Source organism: Zonotrichia leucophrys, chromosome 20 (genome assembly GCF_028769735.1).
Source record: "Zonotrichia leucophrys gambelii isolate GWCS_2022_RI chromosome 20, RI_Zleu_2.0, whole genome shotgun sequence".
NCBI classification, from domain to species: Eukaryota; Metazoa; Chordata; class Aves; order Passeriformes; family Passerellidae; genus Zonotrichia; species Zonotrichia leucophrys.
In genome coordinates, this window is record NC_088189.1 from 3,494,372 (window position 1) to 3,518,915 (window position 24,544).

General features: G+C 46.9%; 3 protein-coding genes across 4 annotated transcripts; 1 reads left to right on the plus strand and 2 right to left on the minus strand.

Annotated features, from left to right (window-relative positions):
- The first annotated feature begins 861 nt into the window (after positions 1-861).
- Positions 862-4,838, plus strand: TUBB1 (tubulin beta 1 class VI). Its single transcript, XM_064730123.1, has 4 exons — positions 862-988; positions 2,414-2,522; positions 2,683-2,793; positions 2,913-4,838. Exons 1-4 carry the CDS (start codon positions 932-934, stop codon positions 3,989-3,991), a joined length of 1,356 nt encoding a protein of 451 aa, XP_064586193.1. The 5' UTR covers positions 862-931; the 3' UTR covers positions 3,992-4,838.
- Positions 4,839-5,592: 754 nt separating this feature from the next.
- On the minus strand, positions 5,593-6,780 carry ATP5F1E (ATP synthase F1 subunit epsilon). 2 transcript variants are annotated; one of them, XM_064730124.1, is made up of 3 exons: positions 6,628-6,780; positions 6,361-6,487; positions 5,593-5,745 (listed from the first exon to the last, which is right to left on the minus strand). In XM_064730124.1, the coding sequence occupies exons 1-2, from the start codon at positions 6,657-6,659 to the stop codon at positions 6,364-6,366; spliced, it is 156 nt and encodes a 51-aa protein (XP_064586194.1). In that variant the 5' UTR covers positions 6,660-6,780; the 3' UTR covers positions 5,593-5,745; positions 6,361-6,363. The 2 variants fall into 2 exon arrangements, with proteins under 2 accessions (XP_064586194.1, XP_064586195.1); XM_064730125.1 differs by having other exon boundaries at positions 5,593-5,748.
- A 6,289-nt stretch (positions 6,781-13,069) lies between these two features.
- On the minus strand, positions 13,070-18,367 carry PRELID3B (PRELI domain containing 3B). The gene is made up of 6 exons (XM_064730122.1): positions 18,242-18,367; positions 17,489-17,657; positions 17,051-17,140; positions 16,614-16,684; positions 15,787-15,889; positions 13,070-15,116 (listed from the first exon to the last, which is right to left on the minus strand). Exons 1-6 carry the CDS (start codon positions 18,271-18,273, stop codon positions 14,997-14,999), a joined length of 585 nt encoding a protein of 194 aa, XP_064586192.1. The 5' UTR covers positions 18,274-18,367; the 3' UTR covers positions 13,070-14,996.
- Between the last annotated feature and the right edge of the window lie 6,177 nt (positions 18,368-24,544).

Here is a 24,544-nt window from a genome sequence, read left to right on the forward strand (position 1 = left end):
AGATGGTGGAAGGGGTGCAGGTGACAGTGCTGCTCTCCAAGGCACAGAGAGGGGAAGGGGTGCAGGTGACAGTGCCACTCTCCAAGGCACAGAGAATGGAAGGGGTGCAGGTGACAGTGCTGCTCTCCAAGGCACAGAGAATGGAAGGGGTGCAGGTGACAGTGCTGCTCTCCAAGGCACAGAATGAAGGGGTGCAGTGACGTGCCGCTCCCCAAAGGCACAGAAATGGGAAGGGGTGCAGGTGACAGTGCCTGCTCTCCAAGAGGTGGGGCACAGAGAATGGAAGGGGTGCAGGTGACAGTGCTGCTCTCCAAGGCACAGAAATGGGAAGGGGTGCAGGTGACAGTGCTGCTCTCCAAGGCACAGAGAAGGGAAGGGGTGCAGGTGACAGTGCTGCTCTCCAAGGCACAGAGATGGGAAGGGGTGCAGGTGACAGTGCTGCTCTCCAGGGCACAGAGAATGGAAGGGGTGCAGGTGACAGTGCTGCTCTCCAGGGCACAGAGGATGGAAGGGGTGCAGGTGACAGTGCTGCTCTCCAAGGCACAGAAATGGGAAGGGGTGCAGGTGACAGTGCTGCTCTCCAAGGCACAGATAGGGCACAGAGAGGGGAAGGGGTGCAGGTGACAGTGCCGCTCTCCAAGGCACAGAAAAGGGAAGGGGTGCAGGTGACAGTGCTGCTCTCCAAGGCACAGGTGCTGCCCCTGTGCTGCCGTACCTGCACCCAGGCAGGGCAGGGGCCCCGGGCTCCTGGTGCAGAGCCTGGGGCTGGCTACTCCCCTGGCTGGCTGAGTGACACTCCCTGGGGTATAAAAGGGCCCCTGGGCCGGGCTGTGCTGGGTGTAGCTGATAGAGCAGCAGGCACAGGGCTCGTTCTGGGGAGCTGCAGAGCCTGGGTGAGGTTGTAGCCACCAACAGGTCTGAGCCACACAAAATGCGTGAAATCGTGCACCTGCAGATTGGCCAGTGTGGGAACCAAATTGGATCCAAGGTAAGGTCTCTTTTCAACACTGATTACTGGCAGGGATCAGAGGTAGCAGGTCACATCATCAATGGATGGGGACTTCTGGGGGGACAATTACCTTGTAATTCAGTGGGGGAAGTGTGGCATATTAGCAGGGAACATGAGTATTTTGGTATGAAACCAAAAGCTGGATTTGTTCCTTTAAGGTTAATGTTCATTTGCAATAACCATGGCCCAGGGATTACAGGTGCACCAGAGCATTCCTGCTGGGACTCCTGTTCCCAGGGGAACTCACATCCTCTGCAAGATACAAGTGACAGAGCCAGTAATTCCAGGGCTGTGAAGTTGTGTTGCTGGTACTTTAGCTCAGCCATGCAGCAGCTCTGCCACATTTTATTCTTCAATATCACAGAATCATACAATGGCTTGTGTTGGAAGGGGTCTTTAAGATCATATGGGATCATATTAACCAACAGCATAACCTGTGTTAGAGTGTAGAATGACACAAAGTGTCACTGGCCTGCTGTGAGAGACAGGTGTCATTTGGAGCATTTTTGTGTAGCTCAAACACTGGATGCTGTGACATAGGGAGTAGTCACTATTGCTGACTTTCTGGGCTAGGAGTAAAATTACCCCTCAATTACTCTGCTGTGTGATGTCCATACTTTCTTTTTTTTCTTTAATTGATAAGTAGGAAGTTGTCCAAAATTATCTACTTTGGGCTGGGAGGTCTTTTAAGACATGGGATAGTTGAGGGATTGTTTTGTTTTGTTCTTCCTCGCTTCTCCCACACCAAACCTTGATTCCTCTTAATGGCACATGAAGCATGGAGCATGCACCTGTTGACAGAGGTGTATTTGTACACTCAAAATGGGACTGGACTAACCCAGGAGAGCTTTAATATTAGAATAGCCTGGTCATTACAGTGGGTGGGTGTGTCTGCATGAACACTGCTGTGGCTGCTGCCCAGATAAGAGCCCAGCACAAGAGCACATCCATATGAGTGTCAAGATAGGACATTTAGGAGCAGCAGCTGTTTGTGCAAAGGCTTGCTCACGTACAAATTTGCCTGTGCCAGCTTTGTTGTGCCATGACAGGACTCAAAGCAACTCTCCCTAATCCACACCCTCACAACCTTTTTGTTAAGGTAGTAACACAAGTAGTAACTGTTATTTAAAATTTTAAACTAACATCCATTTTCTTTTACTATAAAGAGAACAAATTGAGGGCTGCCACCTATTAGTGCACAGGTCATAGCTAAGCAGCATAAATGGTCTTCTAAACTTTTCCCTCAAATTTATTTGGGAGGGGTAGAGAAGGATTCCTGTTCTGATCTGGTGTGTAAATGGCAGAGCATCCCCTGCTTCAGGCACAGCTCCCAGAGCTGGTGCCAAACATGTGCTGAAAATGAAGAAATCGTTCTCAGTGTGTTGTACCTCTTTCCTTTTGCAGTTCTGGGAGGTGCTTGGTGAGGAACATGGCATTGACATCACTGGGAACTACCGTGGGGATTCCCCACTGCAGCTGGAGCGAATTAATGTGTACTTCAATGAGGCTTACTGTAAGTGCTCAGCAGAGCCAACAGGGAGGGTAAAATAAGTAATTAAAAAACCCACAAAAACCTAAACCACTCTAGGTGGACTGGACTTTCCAGAGTGCATTCTAAGCCTGTTTCTTTGAGCACTAGCAGTAATTATTTGCATGAATTTTGTTTGTTCCAGCCCATAAATACGTGCCCCGTTCCATCCTGGTGGACCTGGAGCCTGGGACAATGGACAGCGTCCGCTCCAGCAGAATCGGGCCCCTCTTTCGGCCTGACAACTTTATCCATGGTATGCACAGCACACTGCCAGCAAACTGACTGCAGGCAGCTGTCCCAAAAGGGCCCTGGAAGTCCTTCAAAAATTCTCCTCTTAAGTTGTGGTTGTTCTTCCTGTAATTCTGTTCACAGGCAATTCAGGTGCTGGCAACAACTGGGCCAAGGGCCATTACACAGAAGGTGCTGAACTGATTGAAAACGTCATGGATGTGGTCAGGAACGAGTGTGAGAGCTGTGACTGCCTTCAGGGGTTCCAGCTCATCCATTCCCTGGGTGGTGGCACGGGCTCAGGCATGGGGACGCTCCTCATCAACAAGATCAGAGAGGAATATCCCGACAGGATCATGAACACCTTCAGCGTCGTGCCCTCCCCCAAGGTGTCGGACACGGTGGTGGAGCCGTACAACGCCATCCTCTCCATCCACCAGCTGATAGAGAACACCGATGAGACCTTCTGCATTGACAACGAGGCTCTGTATGATATTTGCTTCAGGACATTGAAGCTCACCAATCCCACCTACGGGGACCTCAACCACTTGGTGTCCCTCACCATGAGCGGCGTCACCACCTCGCTGCGCTTCCCCGGCCAGCTGAACGCGGATCTGCGCAAGCTGGCGGTGAACATGGTGCCCTTTCCTCGCCTGCACTTCTTCATGCCCGGCTTTGCCCCGCTGACAGCCCGGGGCAGCCAGCAGTACCGGGCCCTGACGGTGCCAGAGCTCACCCAGCAGATGTTCGACGCCCGGAACATGATGGCAGCGTGCGACCCCCGCCGCGGGCGCTACCTCACCGTGGCCTGCATCTTCAGGGGCAGAATGTCCACCAAGGAAGTGGACGAGCAGCTGCTGTCTGTCCAGACCAAGAACAGCTCCTACTTTGTGGAGTGGATCCCTAACAACGTGAAGGTGGCCGTGTGTGACATCCCGCCGCGAGGGCTGAAGATGGCAGCCACGTTTATTGGCAATAACACGGCCATCCAGGAGCTCTTCATCAGGGTGTCCGAGCAGTTCTCGGCCATGTTCAGGAGGAAAGCCTTTCTCCACTGGTACACGGGGGAAGGCATGGATGAGATGGAGTTTTCTGAAGCAGAAGGTAACACCAATGACCTCGTGTCCGAGTACCAGCAGTACCAGGATGCCACTGCAGACGTGGAGGAATTTGAAGAGGTAGAAGTGGAAGCAGAAGCCAAGCCAGAAAAGGAAGCAGAGTAAAAAGTATCAAAATATCCTCCAAATGAGCCTGTTAACATTCACTAAAGACAAAGCAATAGCCATCATCTGCATACTCAAAATAACACATCTCTTCAGAACTTCTTGTGCATCTGGCCAAGTATATCTGATATTACAACACAGTGCTTTTGAAATTCATGGCAGCTCTGCTTTACTGTCTTGAACAACTGTTGAGATGGAATCTCTCCTCAAACCAATCCACTATGAGGACACGTTATCTCACACCAGCCTTTCCTGTAAATGGATTCACTTTCAGAACACAATCACCAGATACTGAATGTACCATACAGCCGCTGGGCCTGTGTATATAGACCAGGATCTTAAGCAATAGCAAAATGTGCTGTCAGCTCATCACATTTATTTATTGTCAGGTAAACACAGCCCTGCTGACTCTGAACTCGTTACTGTTTTAGGATCGTGTGCACATCTCTGAGGCCTCCAAAGGCAGTGACTCTTTTATCACTCCACAGACTGATGTAGATCTGCAGAAACAGCAGGGGGCAAATGACTGAATATGCACATTCTTATTTTATAAGTACTCTAATTGTTTTATCACATTGCTGGCTTATATTATTGCAGAGCTTGTATTCATTATCATGGTGTGGTTTGTTTCTATTTCTAACTACAGGTTGAGTTACATTAGCACACTAAGTTGTGACATTGTGTAAAAGTTTTGGTGTGGTATTTTTTTTCCTAGGTACTAACTACTGTAAATTTTTTTCCTAACATTCAGTACAACAAAAATGACATAGAATGGTTTGTAGTTTGTTAATATAAATTCTATGGCAGTCACTAAAACAAAATCTTATTTTGCCTTCATTAAAAAAAATTCTTGTCATCACAGCTGCCTACTTAATGTATTTATAATATTATTTTAAATAAAGATTATATACCATTCTATGGAAGTTTTATACTTGAAACATTTGATAGACAAACCCCCATAGTTTATTCTTGCAAGAAGTAACTTTGAATTAAATTAGTTATACTCTTCAATGAAAAGGTTTAACAAAGGTTGTTGTACTCTGAAGAAAGTAACGCCTGATGTTTGAGTTCAGCCTTGCTGAAGGAACCTGAAGCCAATTCTCCTGTGCAGTGGGACAGTGTCATCCCTGCTGTGAGGACACACAGCAGCAGGAAAATGCAGCATAAACAATTCAGATTTCTGTGCCTCCTTCCCCACCTCTCACATGACACCAGCTCTCCCAATTCCTGATTCACTGCTCAGGGTCTCAGACTTTCAGACTGGATCTCCAGCAGCACATGCATGGCACAATTACCCTGCTTCCAGTTTTCAAATCCATATGCTACATTCTCTGTTTATACAGCTTTTAGCCCTGATTTTTTTTCCAAAGTAATAATTTAAATGAAAAAGGCATAAAAGTTCTGAACAACAATCAAATCTCTCACTCATTTATGCACCTGAAATACCAGCATGAAATCCAAAAAGAGATTTGGCTTAAAATAAACAATGTGGCTACTGAATGTCCAGATTGTGCTAAAAGCAGCCTTTTATTTCAACAGAACTGAAAAGTAAATGTCCCTGCAGAACAGAAACTTTGTTTCAAGAGGAACTACACTTTCCACACATTCAGAAATTACATTTATTAGCATGTCAATTTACATACACAGGCAAGTTCTACAGCTCATGTGATGACATTACACTGCAGTCTTGAGCTCGCCTCCTGCAGTCTGCAGCTCGCCTTTGCAGTTTGCTGTTATTCCCCACAGATCAGCTCCTACAAGAGATTAAAAAAACAAATCATTCAATTCAAGAATGGGTACAAGATACACTTTATACAAAAGGTAATATTATTTAATCTCAGATCAGGAATCGAAGTTGTTGTATCCAGAACAGAAAATATTTCAGCTGCTTGTAATGTATGGAATGGCACAAATAAAGGTACAAGCAGCATTCGTCTCATACAGAGCAGATAACCCACATAACGAATTTGCTGATCAGGGGAAGGAGCAGTTCAGAGAGGCTGCCTGCTGGCTTAGCAAGTATGAAAACATGAAAACCACAGAGAAGCCTGTGAGTGTCACTGCAGAGCCGCAGCTGTTCTGTGTAAGCCCATACCAAGTCTGACCAGACCCCAAAGGTTCAATGCGGGGTGTGACAGCCAGCACATCTCACCCCACTGATGGGATCAGGCTGTTCCCGTCCCCCCCGTACCCAGCTCAAACACCTGCGCACATTCGCCAGCCGCGATCCCTCCCCGCCCATGGCTGGACACGGAGCCGGTTATCCCCAGGTATTGGGGATTAATGGACTCAGCAGTCACAGTCACCGCTAACGCCGCTCTTGCCCTACAGAGCTCCAGCCACGCACCCGGCCCACCCCACCCACTTACATTTCACTCCTTTTTGGGCTTCACCGTTTTCACCGTGGCCACCGCTGCCCTCTCCGCCTCCGCTTTGTACTGCGGCTTCATGGCGGCCCGCACGGCCTGCGCGCAGATCTGCGAGTAGCGGATGTAGCTGCGGCCGGGGGGACAGAGGGCTGTGAGACGCGGGCCCGGCCCCAACCCCGCCTCCCCCGCCCCAACCCCGCGTTCCCCCGGCGCCGCCGTGACCCCGCCAGGCGCTCCCTCACAGCGGAGCCGCCGCCGCGGCCGTACCTGAGCCCGGCCTGTCGCCAGTACGCCACCATGGCTGCGGCTCCGCGGGCAAGGTCAGCGCGCGCCGCAGGGGACGCGCCCGCCGGCCAATCAGCGCACGGCAACCGCCCACGCGCGCCGCCGTCGCGGGCGCGCGCCTCCGCCAGTGACCAATCAGAGAGCTCCGTTCCGGGGCGCAGCTCCCGCCCTTTCCGCCTGACGCGCCCCGGGCTCGCCCCGCCCCTTCCCCTCGGCCCGGGCAGCCCCGCGGATGGGAGGGACGGTGGGCGGGGCCATGGCGGCTCCGGGCGGGGCCGTGAGGGGTCTGGGCGGGGCCATGGCGGCTCCGGGCGGGGCCGTGAGGGGCGCTGGGCGGGGCCATGGCGGCTCTGGACCCGGCCCGTGGCGGCCTCGGGCCGGGCCCCGGCTCCTCACGGCGGCTCCGGGCCGAGGCTGTGCGGGAAGGTGCGCGCTCTTCCCGGCATGGGAGCGTCCCGCCTCCGCCTGTGGCCGGCCGGGGCCTGTCTGGCTGTCAAAACCAGCCAGAGAGTCGGTTCAGTGCTGGTCATTTGCCGGAAATACACGAGATGTCAAGTACCTAAAGAACATAAGTTAAAGCCCAAGTTTTCTGTGAGGCTCATTGCTGGTTAAAGAGCACTTTGTTAGTTACACATTAACTCCTTCCTTAGAAATCCTCTTGTAATCGAAGAATCCGAGCAGGTTAAATGGGTGTCTTTTGCATCCAAATCTGTTCTTACCCCTCTGTGCCATCGCTTCTTGTTTTTTTTCTAGATGAGACATTAAAAAGAAAACCTTTTACAAGCATGTGGAGCCAGTGATGTTTTTTAAACAGACTGTTTTAATTCTGGAGTTGATCTGTGTGGCTGTGACAGTTCTGTCCCATGGGACACGGTGCCTTGCCATGGGCATCCTTTGAATCTTGATACAAACACCTGAAATTCAATCATTTCCTCTAAACAAACACATAAAAGACAACATAGCAAACTAGAAGCTATTGACACAAAGAAAAAATAATCAGTTTCCCAGCTACAATAAGCAAAAAGCTATTAGAAGATTCAAATAATTTTTGATAGGTGAGCAATTTGATCCGAACCTAATGTTCATCTAAATAATTAATAAAAAATACTTAAGGAAATTAAATACTGGCTTTTAAACAAATCCTTACACTTCTGTCTTGTTCTCTTTTATTTCCTTTTATCCAAAGTCAAACAATTTTTAAAGCACAGAGTAATTTTCAGCTTTATTAGAGATCTCATTTAGTCCAGAACCTTTGCCATTAACAACCCACACAATAATGTCAGGGAAGAGCCACCCGAACAAAAAGAAAAATTGTTCACCAGCATACAACAGTGAGATCTGCACCAGTGATCAGTATTTTTTTTAACTGTTGAACAACTCAGCTCCTATAGAATTTTGGGTTAATTTCTTAAATACACATATTGCAATTGTTCCTACTTAATTTTGAAGAAATAACTAGTGTAAATGAGGCAGAAAACAATTCTTACATTATACATTTATTTTTGTGTGAAACATATTTTAATTTTGTGAGAGATGTGGCATATCGGAGCAAAGCTTTCCAATTAAAATATTTGTTATGACAAACATGTGTCTGCACTTTTAACACAGAAAGATGCCAGTGATATTGAAAGGAAATATATTTGGTTTCAAAGCCCCAGTCATAACAATGATAACAAAAATATGCAAGAGAGCACCAAAGATTTTGGGAAGACTCTCTGTGCTACTTAAGCAGCAGGACAAGTAACTGCAGTATTTACAAATATTGAGAAAGGAAATGTAACATGCAAATGCTTCTTTAATGGGAGCATCTGACAATTTGATAGATAAAATAATTAACACTAAGATTATTTTAAGCCTCATGGGCAGCCCAGGCCCCATAGATGGCTTGGCAGAGAAAAACCATGCCAGTGGAGTTGGACATTTTTTCCCAGCTAGATGCTCCTCTATTCCTGCCCCACAGCTTCTCTGCTTCCTCTCCCTAACCCATTTCTCACCTGTTTTTTGCTCCACAATTTTCTTTTCCCACATTTTCTCTCTCTGTATCTCCCTGTGAAATGCCTCTGCCTGCAATTCTGTGAAATTAACTCAGATACAAATCCATAATGGAGATGCACAATCTGGATGCTGTTACTTACACATTTAGCTCTATTTACTATTTGTTGGTCTTGATAGATAAAAATTCAGCATGAACTGAAAAAGCCAAACCTTTGGGTGAGGCACCAGCCATGACTGGATATCAATCAGTGACAGAAACTGTGCTCTACGAAAATTCCAGAATAAATGTTGATGTTTATGCAGCTGTTCCAAGGCACCATTACAGATTTGCATGACCTGTGTTCATGCCCAGTTTAGATGCCAGGAGATATTTTGTAAAGCCCTAAACTTTCCTCAGGTAGGAATTTTCAGTGAGGGAAGAAAGGAGAGGGCAGATAAAGGAGAGAAGCTGGCAGGACAGAGGGAGGTGCCGAGGAGGGGAGGGTTGGCAGGTCAGATGCACAGATCCAGGGACGCCGCTGCAGCGCGATTAGCAACATCCAGGAACGTCAGCGTGGACAGGTCTGGGGGAACCAAGGACGTCAGGTTAGACATGTCCAGAGAAACTGAGGGGCTGAGGGGAGAAGCATCCTGAAAGGTGAGGCTGGAGACATCCAGGAAAGGGGCAGAGATGAGGTTGGGAACATCCTCAGGAGCTGATGAAGATAATCCAGAGGAGCGCTGAAACATGAAATAGTTCAAATCGGTCAGGTCTAGAGATTCTGACGAGGTGGAGGAGCTGTACTCAGACACACCTGGTGAGGATGGAGGGATTGTACAGGAAAAGTCCAGGGAAGCTGAGGAGCTGTGACTGGAAACATCTGTGGAGGACGAAGAAGTGAGACTGGAGAGGTCTAGGGAGAGTGAAGAAGTAGGGCTGGAGAAATCTGTGGATAGAGAGGTGACACTTGAGAGATCTAAAGAGATTGAGGAGCTGTCACCGGACTGATCCGGAGAGCCTGATGAAGTGAGACTCGATAGGTCCAGTGAAACTGAAGAGGAGAAACTGGAGCGCTCCCAGGAGTCTGAAGAGGTGAGGCTGGAGAGCTCTAAGGAGATTGAAGAGGAGGTACTGGAGAAGTCTGAGGAGAATGAAGATGTGAGACTTGAAAGGTCCAGAGAGGATGAAGAAGTGAGACTGGAGAATTCCACAGAGGATGAAGAGCTCAGACTGGATAAATCCAATGAATCTGAAAAGGGGATTTTAAAGAGTTCCAAGGAGGCTAAAGTCTTGGCACTGGAGGGGTCCAGGGAGGCCAAAAAAGTGAGACCAAGTAGGTCCAGGTAGGTTGAAGAGATGACACTGAAAAGCCAAATAAATCCCCAACATGATGGGTGTTAAATCAGGAGCATTTTAGACAAAAGATCTCTATCTCAAAACAAAAAGACAGCATTAACCCCCCCTTTTTTTTTTTTTTTTAAATAATGCTTCAAACTCTGTGCTTGGTCTCTTAGTAGTTTCTCTTTTGGTGCAGAAAAGCTTCAGTAACAGGATCCCACAGAATTATTGAGAACATTGTGCCTTTCCAAGGGACCAGTACAGCATCACACATACACTTGCAGACAGTCTTCTCTCCTGACAGGTCTGTCCTTGTTCAACCACATTTGTTTTTCTGTGTAGCATGTGCAGGATTTGCTTTTGGAAGCTAACTATGTGCTAAACTGATTCTGTGTCTGAGAAATACACATTTCAGTGACAGCAGTTCTGTTATCAGATAAAAAGAGATCTTATTTTGTTACCTTTCTTTCATACCTCTGGATAGAAAACCTGTATAGTAACAATAATTTTTTATTTGTGCTAGTTTGAATTGTTTAATAAAAATATCATAAAGAGAAGTTGTGATAGAAGGCAAATGTGATTAAAAAGGGAACAGAACAGCTTAAATTTCAGTTCAAAAAGGTGCATCTAATTATAGTGTGAGTAGATCAAGAGGCTGATCCACAGCTGCCTTCTCTCATCTCCAGACTGTGCTGCAAAGCTCAGAGCACTCAGAGCCGTGGCTGCCTCTCCAGACAGGCACAAAAAGCTCTTCCCTCGTCACAGCCACACTTTATGGGCCCAGAAGTGCAAGGTCCAGGAGGCTGCAGTGAACCCAGCCCAGCTTTGCCCCTGTTCTTACACAATCCACGGCCAGATGAGAGTTAATGGATTTAACTTAATCACCACGGGTGCAACTCCCACCCAGGTCACCTCTCGGCTGAGGCGGTGTCTGCGGAGCAGCCACCGAGCTTGGGGGCTGCCCTACTGTGCAAACATTAAATTGTGGGGATTTAGCACAATGCAGAAATTGCCACATTAAAAACAGAGCTGCTTCTATACCATTGATGAGACCCCCAAAAGTTCCTGAATATATTTCAACACTTATAGATAATGCTTCTGCAATTTAAGAGCTGTTGCAACATGGCTGCAATTCTTTCAAGAGTACAATGTTTATAGATCAAAAGGCAAAACAAATGACTTTTTCCAAACATGCATAACTTATAATGAAATAACAAGTTTGCTTGCTGCCCTGTATTCTTAATAAAAGTAATTAAGCCTTTAAAAATCCCTTGCTATCTAAAAAAAATATAATTTTGTGACTACCTTTAATCTCAGAGTTTTCTCAAGTGTGTTTTACAGGGGAGAACAAATATTAAAAAACAAAGGCAAATTACAATACAATAAAAAAGTGTCCAACAGTCTACAAATTCCATCATCTCTTCACTGAGTTCTTTCTGTCTGAATTTAAAATAATGAAGTTATTGCACTTTTTCCTATGAAATAACACTGTCAAGAAACGTGGAATTACGGTCACCTTTGTACAAAACGTAGAGGTCAGTAATAACGTTTCCTACCTTGGGTAGCTGTGGATTTACCTCCTTTCTCTGCCTGGGTAAGCCATTGTGGGCTGTGCTGGTAAAGCTCTGCTGTTCTCTCTGCTGCTGACCCTAATCTGCTGCACAGCCCCTGGCAATGATGCCGTGCTGATGACAATAAAGTCATCCCTTGCTAAATCTCCTGTCTGAGCACAGCCCTGCACACAGTGCCAGCAAACACCTGACTGGAATCAGCTCTAATCTTGAGAGGGAGATTCAGTTCTGTGCTGTTTTCTATGACAGGACAGTATTTTGCAGGTTACTTGATGAAGATGTTAATTTTCAACTTTTGGACACCTGGATTCAAAGTAAAAATAATTTTGCATTGTCAGCCAAGTCTCAGCTGTCCATTCTACAAAATGTGGCATAAATGGCCTGAGGAGGACCCAGGATCTGCAGAGCAGAATTCAGGTACACTCAAGTTTAAAAAATTTTGTGTATTACTTCCTGTTTTCATGTGGTTAATGACTTGTGTTACTTTTTAAATGTGGTTATAACAAAACAGCATCATGATGTAAGATATTTTGTCCACAGCTGGTGCCCATGGTCCTCCTAAGGTAAGCAATTAGTTCAGCTTGGCTGTAACATGTAGCCTTACCTTTAGAATAATTCAGTTCTACAGCAACCTGTAAAGCAAAGCTATGGAGTTATTTAAGATAGAAATTAACAGATCCTGTGGCAAATGAAAGAACAACCTCCACCATAAGAAATGGAAGGATTCTAAAATGACTCACTGCTTCCACACAAGCTCTTCAGCAGCACTCTTCAGTTCTTCCACTAAAATGAACCTCAGCAGGCTGCTGACCTTCCCTTTGACCCAATGCTCTGTCAGGGCCAGGAGATTGGAAATGCTGCAGTTATCACACAGTGGGTGCTCATCTTTACTATATTTGACATTTATTGGAAATATAAATGCAAGTACAGACCAGAGAGACAGATCAGCAATGTTGTAGGAAATGGTGGTTACAATTTTTCTGGTTTCTTTTTGAAGCAAACCCTGGCTGGCACTTGTGGTTCAGAGCTGTGGCTGAGCAGGGATCCATCAGAGCCCTCAGCACTGATCTGTTCACAGCACATCCCTCCACCTCTGTCCTAACACTTCCTGTCCCTTCCCCTTTTTCCAAAATCCTTTCCTCCTGGCGCTTCAGTTCTGTTCTGCAGCTGTAGCTGCTTTCTCCTCCTCATTTCCTCCATTCCTTCCAGCCCCATTTCCTCCCTGCCCTGCCCTCTGCCCGTGGTGCTGCACCCACCCACAGCCACCCACACTGAACACAGCTCAGCCCCTGGAAATCTCTCCACAGCAGGGATGCTCCACAGCAAACTGTGAAATCTGCTTGCTAGTTAAAGCCAGATTTGCAGAAAAGCTGAGTTATTAAGAAGCAAAAAACGACCACAGCAGCTGTGAATGTGCATTTTAGGATATGCATTTCAAAAAAAGCCACTCACTCCAGGGATTTCTTCACCTTCAGCCTCCTTATTTTAGATTACTCACCTCACAGTTCTAAAACACAAATAGACCACAGAGTTTCAGGAATTAGCCAGAATTGAAACAAAATTTTATTTAAAAAGGGCCACAAACAGAAAGCCATACTCTGACAGAATGAGAATGCAGGCATACAAATAAAATAGAAGAAAGAAATTTATTATCTTTTAAGAAGTTGTTGAATGCCTGTAGAAATTAAACAGTAAGGTTTTTTTCAGTGCAAGGCCAAACTGTGAGTTCTACTATGCAGTCCCTAGTGCAGAAAAATTTGGATATGAAAAAACTGACTTTAGGATATCAAACGATGCTAATGGCTGAGCAAACATATAAAATGAATTTCAAGCTAAGCATTTTCATCAGAAATGATGGTACAGTTTTGCAGAAGTTTCACATACACTTTTAAAATTGAAATGTTATTTCAGTTGTAATAATCTCCTGTAAAAGTATGGCAAACCTCAATGACTTAAATTAGTAAGGTAGTCTCAAGCCATTTCTGTTTAGAAAAATATTCTGTTTAGAATAGTTAATTTTTAAAAGTTAGATATCTATATTCCTGTTTTCTTCCCCAGCACAAACCTTATGGAAGTGTTCTTGTTTGTTAAAAGGAGCTCTGTAAGCAGACAGTACTTAATAGGCAATTTGATCTAACAGAAATGGCATGCAAAATCAAATATGCTGGGCAGGGTGACATTACAGCTCATAAAGGCTGAGGGAGCCTTGAAATCACTTGTAAGCTTAGAAACAAAATTCCAGGAAAAGCCTTGGGCCCCAAAATACCACATCAGCTCCCCCTGGGCGGTGCCTTTGCCTTTGCTGCTCCCCTGAAGGGGCCTCGTGGCTCAGAGTCCCGGGGGTGCCCGGGGGTGCCCGCATGGCACAGCCTGGCACGTGCCAAGGGCTGACCTTTCCCTGCCTCAGGAGTGACTGGGACAGTACCAGGAACCTGCAGGGAGTACCAGGAAACACCAAGAGAAACCCCTGGGAACACACAGGGCCTTGGGCTGGGAGCAAATCAGCTCAAAGGGTGAAGGGAACTGGAACTCAGAACTCAGGTTAAAGAGAAGCACAACACAACAGCCACTGGATGGGACAGGTTATTTCTGATCTACTTAACGAGTATATTGCTAAATACTATTTCCTTTTATGTTTAGGTATCTCCTCAGCCACTTTCACAAAGGTTTTTTAGTCTTTAATTGGTTCTTTGAAGTGAACACCCACTACTGTAGCAGCTTACAAGATTTTAAGGCTCTGTGCTTATCGTACCTTTATGTAATGGGCTTTTAGAAAGGGAGATATTTATTGCAGAAGTTTAAGATAAAATTTGACTTTAAGGTACTACATGCCCAGCTCATTGAAGTTGCATTTAGAAGCAGGATTTAGGTCTTGGTAGGTAGGTAAGAGACACTTTGATGTTTTACCTATAGTGCCTGAAAAACAATTTGAGTACCGTGTTAGTTCAACCAGTCAAGTTAAAAAGGTTATCAAAAAATATTTTGTACATTCTTTTATATTTCAAGCATCAAGTAATAAGCTTTCTGTTAAACCAAGTTGTATCACACAACTGTCAAAAATCAACAAAAAGAACAATGCTGGAACAACCATTCTGCTTAATTTTGGGCTTGGTCCCAAAAGAGGTAGTCCATAAGTCACACAAAAAATAAAAGTTAGCCTAACATGCCAGTGTCCTCCACCATATGCAGCCTCAGCACTAAATGAGGCTATTTCACATCTGCAAACATTATAAGTTAGTGTTCATGTAAATACAGGAACTACACTTAAATTTATTTCTTCATCGGTCCAGCTGACCCAATACATTAAACAGCCTTTGAGCCTCAGCCTTGGGAAAAATTCTCCAAATTAAATTTATAACATGCCTCATACACACATCCTTTAAATAACAAAGGACACATGTATCTAGGCCTGGAGAGAGGCTGCAGGTTGTTAAGCCTCATTAGTGACACAGGTCTAAGAACTATTATCATTTCTCTACAAATGCTGCTGCTGCCATCGAATTCCTCATGGTTCCTCTTGCTGAAGCTGCCAACTCTTCAATTTCAGCATTCAGTCTTTTAATTACCCATTCCAATGCTTCACGGCCCTACAGTTAAAGGAAAGTTTATTAGAGTGCAAATCTTAGTGAGTAAGTCAATCAGTTAAATTCTTACTGAAATGACTGAAGTCACAGTAGTTGAAAGAGGAAGGAACAGAAGTTCATGCCTCTGATGTTATTTCAATAACTGCACTACTGCTGAACATGTTCTGCCTTTGAGTTCATGAAAACAATTCCTTATATCAGCAGTTCTCACATTATGATCCACAAAATACTTTTTATCCAGACTGCTTTATCATTCTTGAGGCTGAACTCAAGGTATCCTTGGATAGCCAGAGGACACTCTCAGCTAAAACACTGCTCCTCTGCTCCCACATGACTGTTCCAGGTCTGTATCCATACATTCCTTTCTGACAGCAAAAATGAACAGATGGCATCAAGAGGGCAGCACAAGAATGACAGTGTCACACTGCTTGAAGGTGTTTTCTCCAGTGAAGATTCAGAGAGCTCTGCCAATAATAATTTATCTGATCTCCATTCACAAGAGGAAAACAAGAGTAAGTTCAGCATGCTGAGCGTTCATTCTCTGCAGTAAAGGCAGCAGAACTGTGGGGCTCCTTTCTAAGATTGCTGACAAAGCCAAAAAGTAAAGCAGAGATCTTTATTCCCTCTGACATTTAGCCAGTGATCACACATTTCACACAAAGGCCATACTTACTTTTTTAGCATTGGAAGAAATTGTGTTTGCCATTAGCCCTTCTAGGTAACTGCTGAGACTGACACCTTTTACAGATATTATTGCTTCTTGTGTCAGAATGGTTCTGGAACAGAGCAGGAAACTGAATTACTCTGAGTAGTTTAAAAGAGAAACCCCCTCCTCCCCCACAAGAACATTCCTCATCAGCTTTGCTCTGTAACACAGAACTTCCTGCCCCCTGAACACAACCCACTGTGAAACTGCTTTATGCTTCTGCCTCTCAAATAAATCCCAAGGGTGCCTGGCAAGTCCAAGCCTCCCTTTGGGGCTCTCAGCCATTTCCATCTGTAGCAGCAGGATGTTAAGAGTGGAAACAGCAGATCTGGAGCCACTGAATACTGGGAAAAGTATTAAAACATCCCCTTCAACAACAGGGATTGAACATTTCTGACTGCCATGACAGAAACAACTCCAATGTCAGAATCCCTAGAACTGTCACCACTTCAGCAGTACAGACTCACTAAGCCCTAAATTAAAATACAAAGCAACCACCAAAACACAAACCTCTAAAATTAGAGGCTAAAGGCACATAAATGTGGAACAAGGAGCTGAAAATTGCAGATGTACACAAATTCACACCCTGAACTGGACTGGACTCCAGCACAGAAGGACAAAGTCTCCCAGGGCTCTGCAGAACCAATGTCACTGCAGGAAGTGACAGTCCATTTAATCCTGGTTTAGACAATTTACTGTAAATAACAGCCATGTAACTCTTATCTTCTGATCAAGGGAAACCAGGGACATGTTCAAAGCAAAATCCAGTCAATCTCAGAGCAGGGGGTACTCACTTGTGTGGTTCCTGAGGGTGTGGTTTATAGACAAGCCTCTCATCTACTGACACAAGGTTTGTAAATGAAATCTGTAGAACACAGGACAGGATTACCCTTTAATACAAATAACAGAATACTACAGAGAGCAAAATGTCATGTGATTAGGAAACAGTCACACTATACCTACACCAAGAGGATTTAAAACATTTTTCTTAACACCACCCCCTCCCCCAAAACTCCTCCTGCTCATCAGTGTGTTCACAGCTTCAGCAGTGACAAGATCCAAAAGCCAAGCAGCTCCTTCCTGAAAACCAGAACTGACCAACTCCAACCACGTTACTTAAACCTTTAACTTGTACTGTTCCAATGCAATTTTCAAGTTATTTTCAAGATAATTTTCCTTTTCGTAAGTACAAGGCGTGTTCCATTTGAGAGGCATAAACACAACTACTTACATTACAGGATTTAAGCTCCATTGTTTTTTTCACAGGGTCAACAACAGAATGCTCCTGCACATATGTCCTTGTCCTGCAGGTGCCAATGAGCTGGGGACAGGCAAACAGAGATGGCATCAATTCCACCAACCCACTGCAATTCTTCATGCCTTTAAATGCAGTGGTTACTGCATTGAACAGACACCAAGAGAACACAGGTAAGGTTTAGCTTAAAACAAAGCCATTCAGCTGAGGTAGATCTTATTTTCCAGATGGAAGCAGCCTGAGGTGCAGATTTGGCTGTCAGGGTGCTGTTAAGCTTTCCCCGTACATAAATGCTTAAGCCATTAAACTTTTAAACCATTACAGTTGTGAAACGATACACATCTATGACAGCAGCTGGCTCAGGAGCCTCCCCTCCCCGCGGTGTCCCTTTGTGGCCTGTGACACAACACCCACCGATTTCACAATGGCCGGGATTCCCCACTCGGTGCTCAGGAGCCGGTGGCTGTGCAGTTTCCCGCTGGGATCCACGTGCCTGTCCAGGACATCGACACCCACCACGCTGGGGTTCATGGGGTTGGGGTATTTCCTCATGGCGGCTGTCATCACAGTCTCCCAGGGGTGACTGCACAAACACAAGCAGGACACCGAGTTGCACACTCGGTTTGCAATAGGATTGTGTCCTCCCCTGGAGAAAAACCTCTATTTCCTTGAGTGGGCAGTGCTCATAAAAACACAACATACCTGACTAACTGGGTGTGCTGGTTCTGCTATAACTGGAAAAGATTTTTTCCCCTGTGACACAATGCCAAAAGACTGCCCTTTATCCAGATTTTCATAATACTGGAGTGATTTATTAAAGTTTCTACTTCCCTCAAACGAGTTCTCCCTGAGATCATTTCTAACACAGGAGTCCGGAGCAGCTGAGCCCCAGAGCGAGCAGGCCCTCACGGTGCCCGGGAGCCGGGGGCAGCACAAGGACACGGCTCGGAGCGGGCAGCGCGCTGGCCCCGCAAGGTTCAGCCCCTGCCGAGCTCCCGCAGCCCCGAGCACCGGCCCCGGGAGCGTCCCCCAGCCCGGGGGAAGGTCAGGGGAGCCGAGAGGCCGCGGCCCTGGCCCGGTGCAGTCCCCGCAGCCCCCGGCCCGCCGGACGAGTCCCCCCGCTCTCGGGGCGGGCCCGGCCGCCTCCCCCGCCCCGCAGGCACCTACTCGAACACGTGCTCCGAGGTCCAGATCTTCATGGCTGCGGGGCCGCTCCCGGCCCGGCCGCGCTCCGGAGCCGCCGCTGCCGCCGCTCGGCTCCGCGGGCCCGGCTCTGCCGCCGGCGGCGCGCGCTTGCGCGGACAGCGCCCGCCAATCGCCGCGCGGCGCCGCGCTGACGTCACGGGGCGTGTACCGCGTGACCGGGGCCGTGCCCGGCCGGGGACATTCGGGGTGAGGTTGGGGCGGCCCCGGGCGCCGCCCGTGACCCCCGGCCCGGTTCGGCCTGGGCTGGGCGTGAAGGGCGCGCCCGGGGGTGGCACCGCCGGCTCCGCCGCCCGTCGCGCAAACACGGGCGGGTGCGGTCTGTGAGCCGCGCTCCGCTCAGACCGGGCTCGTACGGCCCAGCCCGGCCCCACTACGCCAGGGCAAGGCAGCGAGGGGCGGCGAGGCCCGGGCTGCGTGTTGATGACGTCAGCACTGCCGGAGGTGGCCGATGACGTCACAGCACGGCCGTTACCGCGATGTGCCGGCAGGGGGCGCGCAGGCGGGTGTGACGTCACGCGAGCGGCGGCGCGGCCCGGCCCGGCCCGGCCCGGCCCGGCGCTTTTGTAAGAGGTTTCGTAAGGGTTTCGTAACCCGCAGCGCTGGGGCTGCCCCCGAGCGCCTCCGGTCATGGGCGGGGAGCAGCGGCACTGACGGCGCTCGGAAAGCAGCGGGCGCGGCCCCAGACGCACCCACAGGCACCGGCCGTGCTCGGCACTGCCCCAAACACGGCCGCGGGCCATGCTCGGCGCCACCGAGCGCTTCCTTCTGAAATCCCCGCAGGGCCGGGGTGCCGTGGCTCGGAGCGAGCGGGGTTGGTGACAAACAGAGACCGAGTGACCTCTGTGCGCCCCTCACCGCACAGAAATAGCCTCAGTGGAAAAGCACAGGGGAAACGTCCCCGAAACAGATCGGATCACACGGAGCTGACACCGCCGGCCGTGCCAGCATTCCCGGCCAGGCTGGGAGCGCCCACCCGCAGTAAATATCCCGTGTCTGTGCATCCCGACATGAACCGGCAGCTCTGCTACAGAGAGGCTGCTGTTCAATGAGATATGCGAGGTTCAGCCAGTAGCAAATTCTTAATTGAGAGCTGTTAAGCTAATACATTTTTTCTGGGCATACCTATCTTGATTGTACTTCACATTATTCCTGAACGTGGCTACTCTGCTATCTGCCAGAGTGGACAGGGTTACTGCTGGGAGATTCTGAGGCAGCTCTAAATCCATTGTAGCCTGAGTGCCCACCGAGTGATTTTTGCAAAGGATGTTAAAAGTGCAAAGCATTTTGAGAGGTGTCAGTGTGACACAGTTGTGGAAGGCAGTGACCCTGGAACACTGCAGCAGATACCCACCCCTTATCCATCAGGCTGCCTGTAGCCTCGCATCAGGGTTTTTTTCCTTTAAAAGAAAAGTTATCTACTGGAAGCAAAGCAAAATGTCATCTCCAAGAAGGAGTCATGCCAACATATGGTGCAGATTAGGAGCTAGATTTCAGCAGTTCTTGCTCATGTAAACTTCAGGCTATTTTAACAGGAGATTTGTTAAAGTAGCTTTCTATATCTGAGTGATAGCAAGTGTGGAGCTACTTATAAACCTGTCCTGTAAGAGAAATAACACAATTATAAATAAAACAGCCAGACTTCAGGAAAATGAAATGCGCATTTGTAACTGCAGAATAAAAAGTGGCACATCCTAAACATTAGAATTATTTACATACATTATAATACCATAACATCCAACGGCTTTGTCCCTATGTGTTGTATCTGTCTAATAACTAATAAAATAAAATGAACCATTCTGTCAGTTGAGTTTGTCCAGTCCCAGGCAGTACCAAAATGATCCCTGAGGATGATGATGATGGACAAGAGAACATAAAAACCTGTGGAAACCCATGATGAGATACCTTAGTCCACATGTGCCTTTCAGGGGCTGTTTGCTCTCAGCTGCTAGGTACAACTGATGCCTGAAATGGGCCTTGTGATTCTGTGTTTCAGATTTTGGCAGAGCAATCCCCTTGGCATGGCTAAGAAATACTGGAAATTGCTCTGGGAATTCTGTGGGAAAGTGCTCTGGGTTCCCAAGCTCAATGAGGCATGAAGATTTTGTATTGCCAGACCCATGTTTGCCAGAAGGGAGGTGTGACTTGTTCCCTTTAAGCAGCCTCATAAAAATCTCCTGATTTTGACCAAAAAGCATAAATATCAGGAAATAACTCACAACCCAAAAGTCTCTTTATCTACAGCATTGTATCCAGGTCATTCCTGCTCTCCACAGTGGGTACCTAAACCCCAGATTGTCAAACCCAATCAAGCCTACACTATTATGTGAAAATCCAGGTATTGTGTTTCTATTTGGAAGGCAAACAGCACCCTGGTTCAGAGCCCTGCTCCTGAGATCAACCAGGGCACTCTGCAGCACAAAATGTCACTGAATTGCACCCTGGGAAGGGTTTGGTGACAATGGCAGTGACTCAGGCTGCACTTGTGAGGGAAATGCATGCCTGAAGTGCCATTGATCATGGGTCACCAGAGCCGAGCTGGGCAGAGGTGACACTGCAGGGATGGTACAGGGAGGGGTGAGAGGGGAAGGCTCTGAGCTCACCTGCTGTGCTCCTGCCACGGCCTCTGGTTGCTGCCCTGCTTCAGGTATCACAGCTCTGCACTTCTCACATGGCACCTGAGGTGTTCATTGTTTCTTACACTAAAGAAAATTGTATTTTGTGGTGTATTTCCCCCCTGTCATATTCTGAAGTATGGCTGTGCTGCAGTAACACAGCACAAGTTCCTTGATCTGAAATCCAAGTTTTATTGGTGTGAAATACTGGTATTCACAGGCAATATTAAGAAAAACCATTCAAAAGTCTTGCTCTTTTCTTGAGCTGGAAAAACAAATTCCCACTCCCTCTGTCAATCTGGCAGTTGAAATGATAGAAAATATGTCTTTTCCAGACATACCTCTTCAATGACTTCCAAGGTACAATTCCTCATGGCTGCCCAGCTACAAACACACTTTCATCAGCTGTCAGTCTCCTCATGCTTGGCTCTATTTTCCTGAATGTACTTCTCTGAGAAAACTTTTGTTGGCTAGCAAAGCTCCTTTTCAGTGCTTCCAGAATTGGCTCATTAATTCCTGGCAAGTCATAATGTATCCCTGCATGACAAGGTCACATCAATCAAATGGTGCTTTTAATAAAAAATACTTTTACTGACAGAAAGCAAGCACAGCAATACCTCAGGGTGGTACCAACTCCTCCATTTTTGCCCATAATTTAATAGGAATTTTGTTCAAGTAATTTTGATCCTTCCAGATTTCTGATTAATATCTAAAGAAGACACCAATGAGGAAATGCCACCACTACAGAACATTCTGGAAAAGTGGTGTTAGGCACAAATGAGTTTCCATGATGAGACATTTGTTAGGTGAGAACAGAGCTCACACTGTGGCAGGGATTAACATGCTTTGGTGCATCTCTTTGTCTCTTCAGAGAATCATAAATGGAATAAAAATATTTCCCTTTCAACACTGAAAATGTGTTTTTATTGAAGTAACCAGCATTCTTTACCAGTTTTACCTCCTCTGCAAGGCATTAACCGTTTCACTGCTGATGTTGAGTCCTGACAGTGCTCCCACTGCTGCAGCAATCTGCCCTCCCACCCCAAAGCCCTTCACCTTCCTTCAGAACAGATGTTGTCCCAAATTCCTCATACTGAGGCCTGGAGCCCTCCTTTGGCCCAGGGCAGAGGGGAAGGAGCAGAATGCAGCAAAGAGCCCTGGGGAGCCCTGAGCTCCATGAACCTCCCAGCCTCGGGCAGGGGAGCAGCGCTGGGGCAGCTGGCCCTGGTGCCACCTGAGGACAGTTATTTCTGTCCTGGGCTGCTCCTGTTGCTCTGGGACAGCTCTTCACGTGGCCAGGATGAGCCATGTGAGGAACAAGGCACCAAAATTTCTGTTTGCACAGTGAGCCGTAAAGAAATGGAGAAATGACAGGAAGGCCCTGCTGGTGCTGCAGAGCAAGAACAACTGATCAGGGCTGATTTGGCCAGTGCTGTGCACCCCAAAACGCCCTCTGGAACCAGCTTGGCTTTAGCCAGACCTGCAGCAGTTCTCTCAGTTCAGTGCATTTGTTCTCCACCTGCTGACAAGCACTGACTCGTTTGTATCATGCAATTCTGTTTAATTCAACTAAAACACAGAGCAGTGCAAGACACCAAATGCCTGTGTTTGTTTCTGCACTTTAGCAGTTGACCAGAAGAATTTTGTTTTCTATCCTGTAGTATTTGCTTCCTCCCTCAGTTTGAAGAAAAAACAGCTCATAGAAATAGCCAACAAATCTCCTTCCCTTACTCCTTCATATTCTACCAGAAATAGCCATCAAGTTGCCTAGGAAATACAAATAAAAATTTTTACAGATTATCATTTTCTATCTTCAGACTAATACCTGTCACTCCCTAAGAAGAAGTGAAATGCCAGTAACCACATCAGCTTTCAGAGAAGAGATGCAGGTGTTCGTATCATTACTAAGAAATCAGTTGGAGTCAATTCCTGCCTTCTGTGTGGAAAAACCACGAGAGGGGGCTGGATCACATGTGTTGTGTGTGTATTCCACTCCCTATGTGTCCCTGTGAGAACAGGCTTTTAGAGTTCAGTTTGCACAAGTCCTCATCTGTGATTTAGCAGCTTTTCTCCCCTTTGCAGATATTGGTCACCACAGCTACAATTACACTGTACAACTCTCTGGGATGTGATTTCAATCAAGCTGCTCTCAGGTAACCTGAGAACAATTCAGGGTGCAAATGTCCTGTTGTGAACCTGTGCACTCAGTGTCAGATAAGAGCCTTTGGTACTTAATGGAAAAGCCAAGGACATGATTCACAGAATGCAGTTGAAGAAGCTCTCAACTTCTTGAGAAAGTGAGGGAGGGATATGTTTTAAAAACTTTAGGCAGTCTTTTGTTGGAGAGAGAATGGTCTCTTCATCTTGACCATGGATTTGCTTTTTCTTGGAGGAGCTCTGAAAACAGAGTTGCAGTCAGAAGGGATATGAAGGAGTGCTATAGAAGGTGGTAAATCTCCCAAAGATCCTCCTGTGGATCTCCCATAGTGCCCACAGAGGGAATGGAACACCCCAGAGAGCCCCTCTGCAAACCTAGAGGGTATTCAGACTGAGCATCACAGGATCAATAAGCAAAATCTATTTAATACTCCAATCACATTTGAAGTTGTTCTCAACAAGTGAAAACAAAAGAATTAATTATAAGATCTTCAGAAACCTGTGGCCTGATGTGGAAGGACAGCTTGGGATCTGAACTGCTGATTGGTGATGCTGCTGCACTGCTGCTACAGCCACTCAGTTTTAGCTGATTGGAGCTAAGAACATCAAGGGGAGACAGAGATTTTGTTACCTGCCATTTAACATCTCTCCCATCCCCTGCACACCTTGAAGAACCCTGCCCAAATCCCACCAGTATCCTGCCCCCTTTCCCCAATAAATTCAAACCCAGACATTATCTTTTCCTCATAACACAGAGTTTAAGTTAGGTCACATTAAAAATGTGCATTTTAAATTGAGTGATCTGGGACAGCCATTTGATTTTCAGTTCCTTTTTGTTTTATTTTTCTGCCATAAAATGTGCCAAGAGGTTTAGAGCTGCACACCTTCAGAGTGCTGTTGCCTCATATACCTTCCTTACCCAGCATGTGATACATCTCCTGCAGTTGGGAAACACTCTGTCTAACACTGCCTACACTAACCAGGCTCTGGCACTGTTTATATAATTTGAATGCAAATAATTATTTTTCTTATCAGCTTCCTCCCCCACCTGACAACATCCAAAATGTAAACGCCCTGCACACAGGATCCCACCCAGCTGGCCTGAGCTGCTTCTGACACTCACTCTTCCACCTGCCCTCTGGGCTGCTTTGTTTTAACACTCTCCAATTACTACAGAGAAATGATTTACCACCTTGCACAGCTGTGCTTGCCTTTATGTGTGGCAGCAGAGGGCTGAAACAGGTACATGGCCCTTAAATGGCTTTTGGCAAGGAATGATCTGGTTTCAATTTAAAAACTGACTCAGAATTTGTAACAAGGTAGGTGCTGCTTGACTCATTCTGACTTTTTAATTTAGGTTGTGCAGTTACCTTGATTTGCAGAGTTCAGGCAGTTGGATTATGGCTCTACAAACATCTTGTCTGTGTCAGGAGTGGGAGCAGCAGCTGCCAGCAGGTGTTAGACCGAGCACAGGTCCACGGTGGTGCACAGCTCG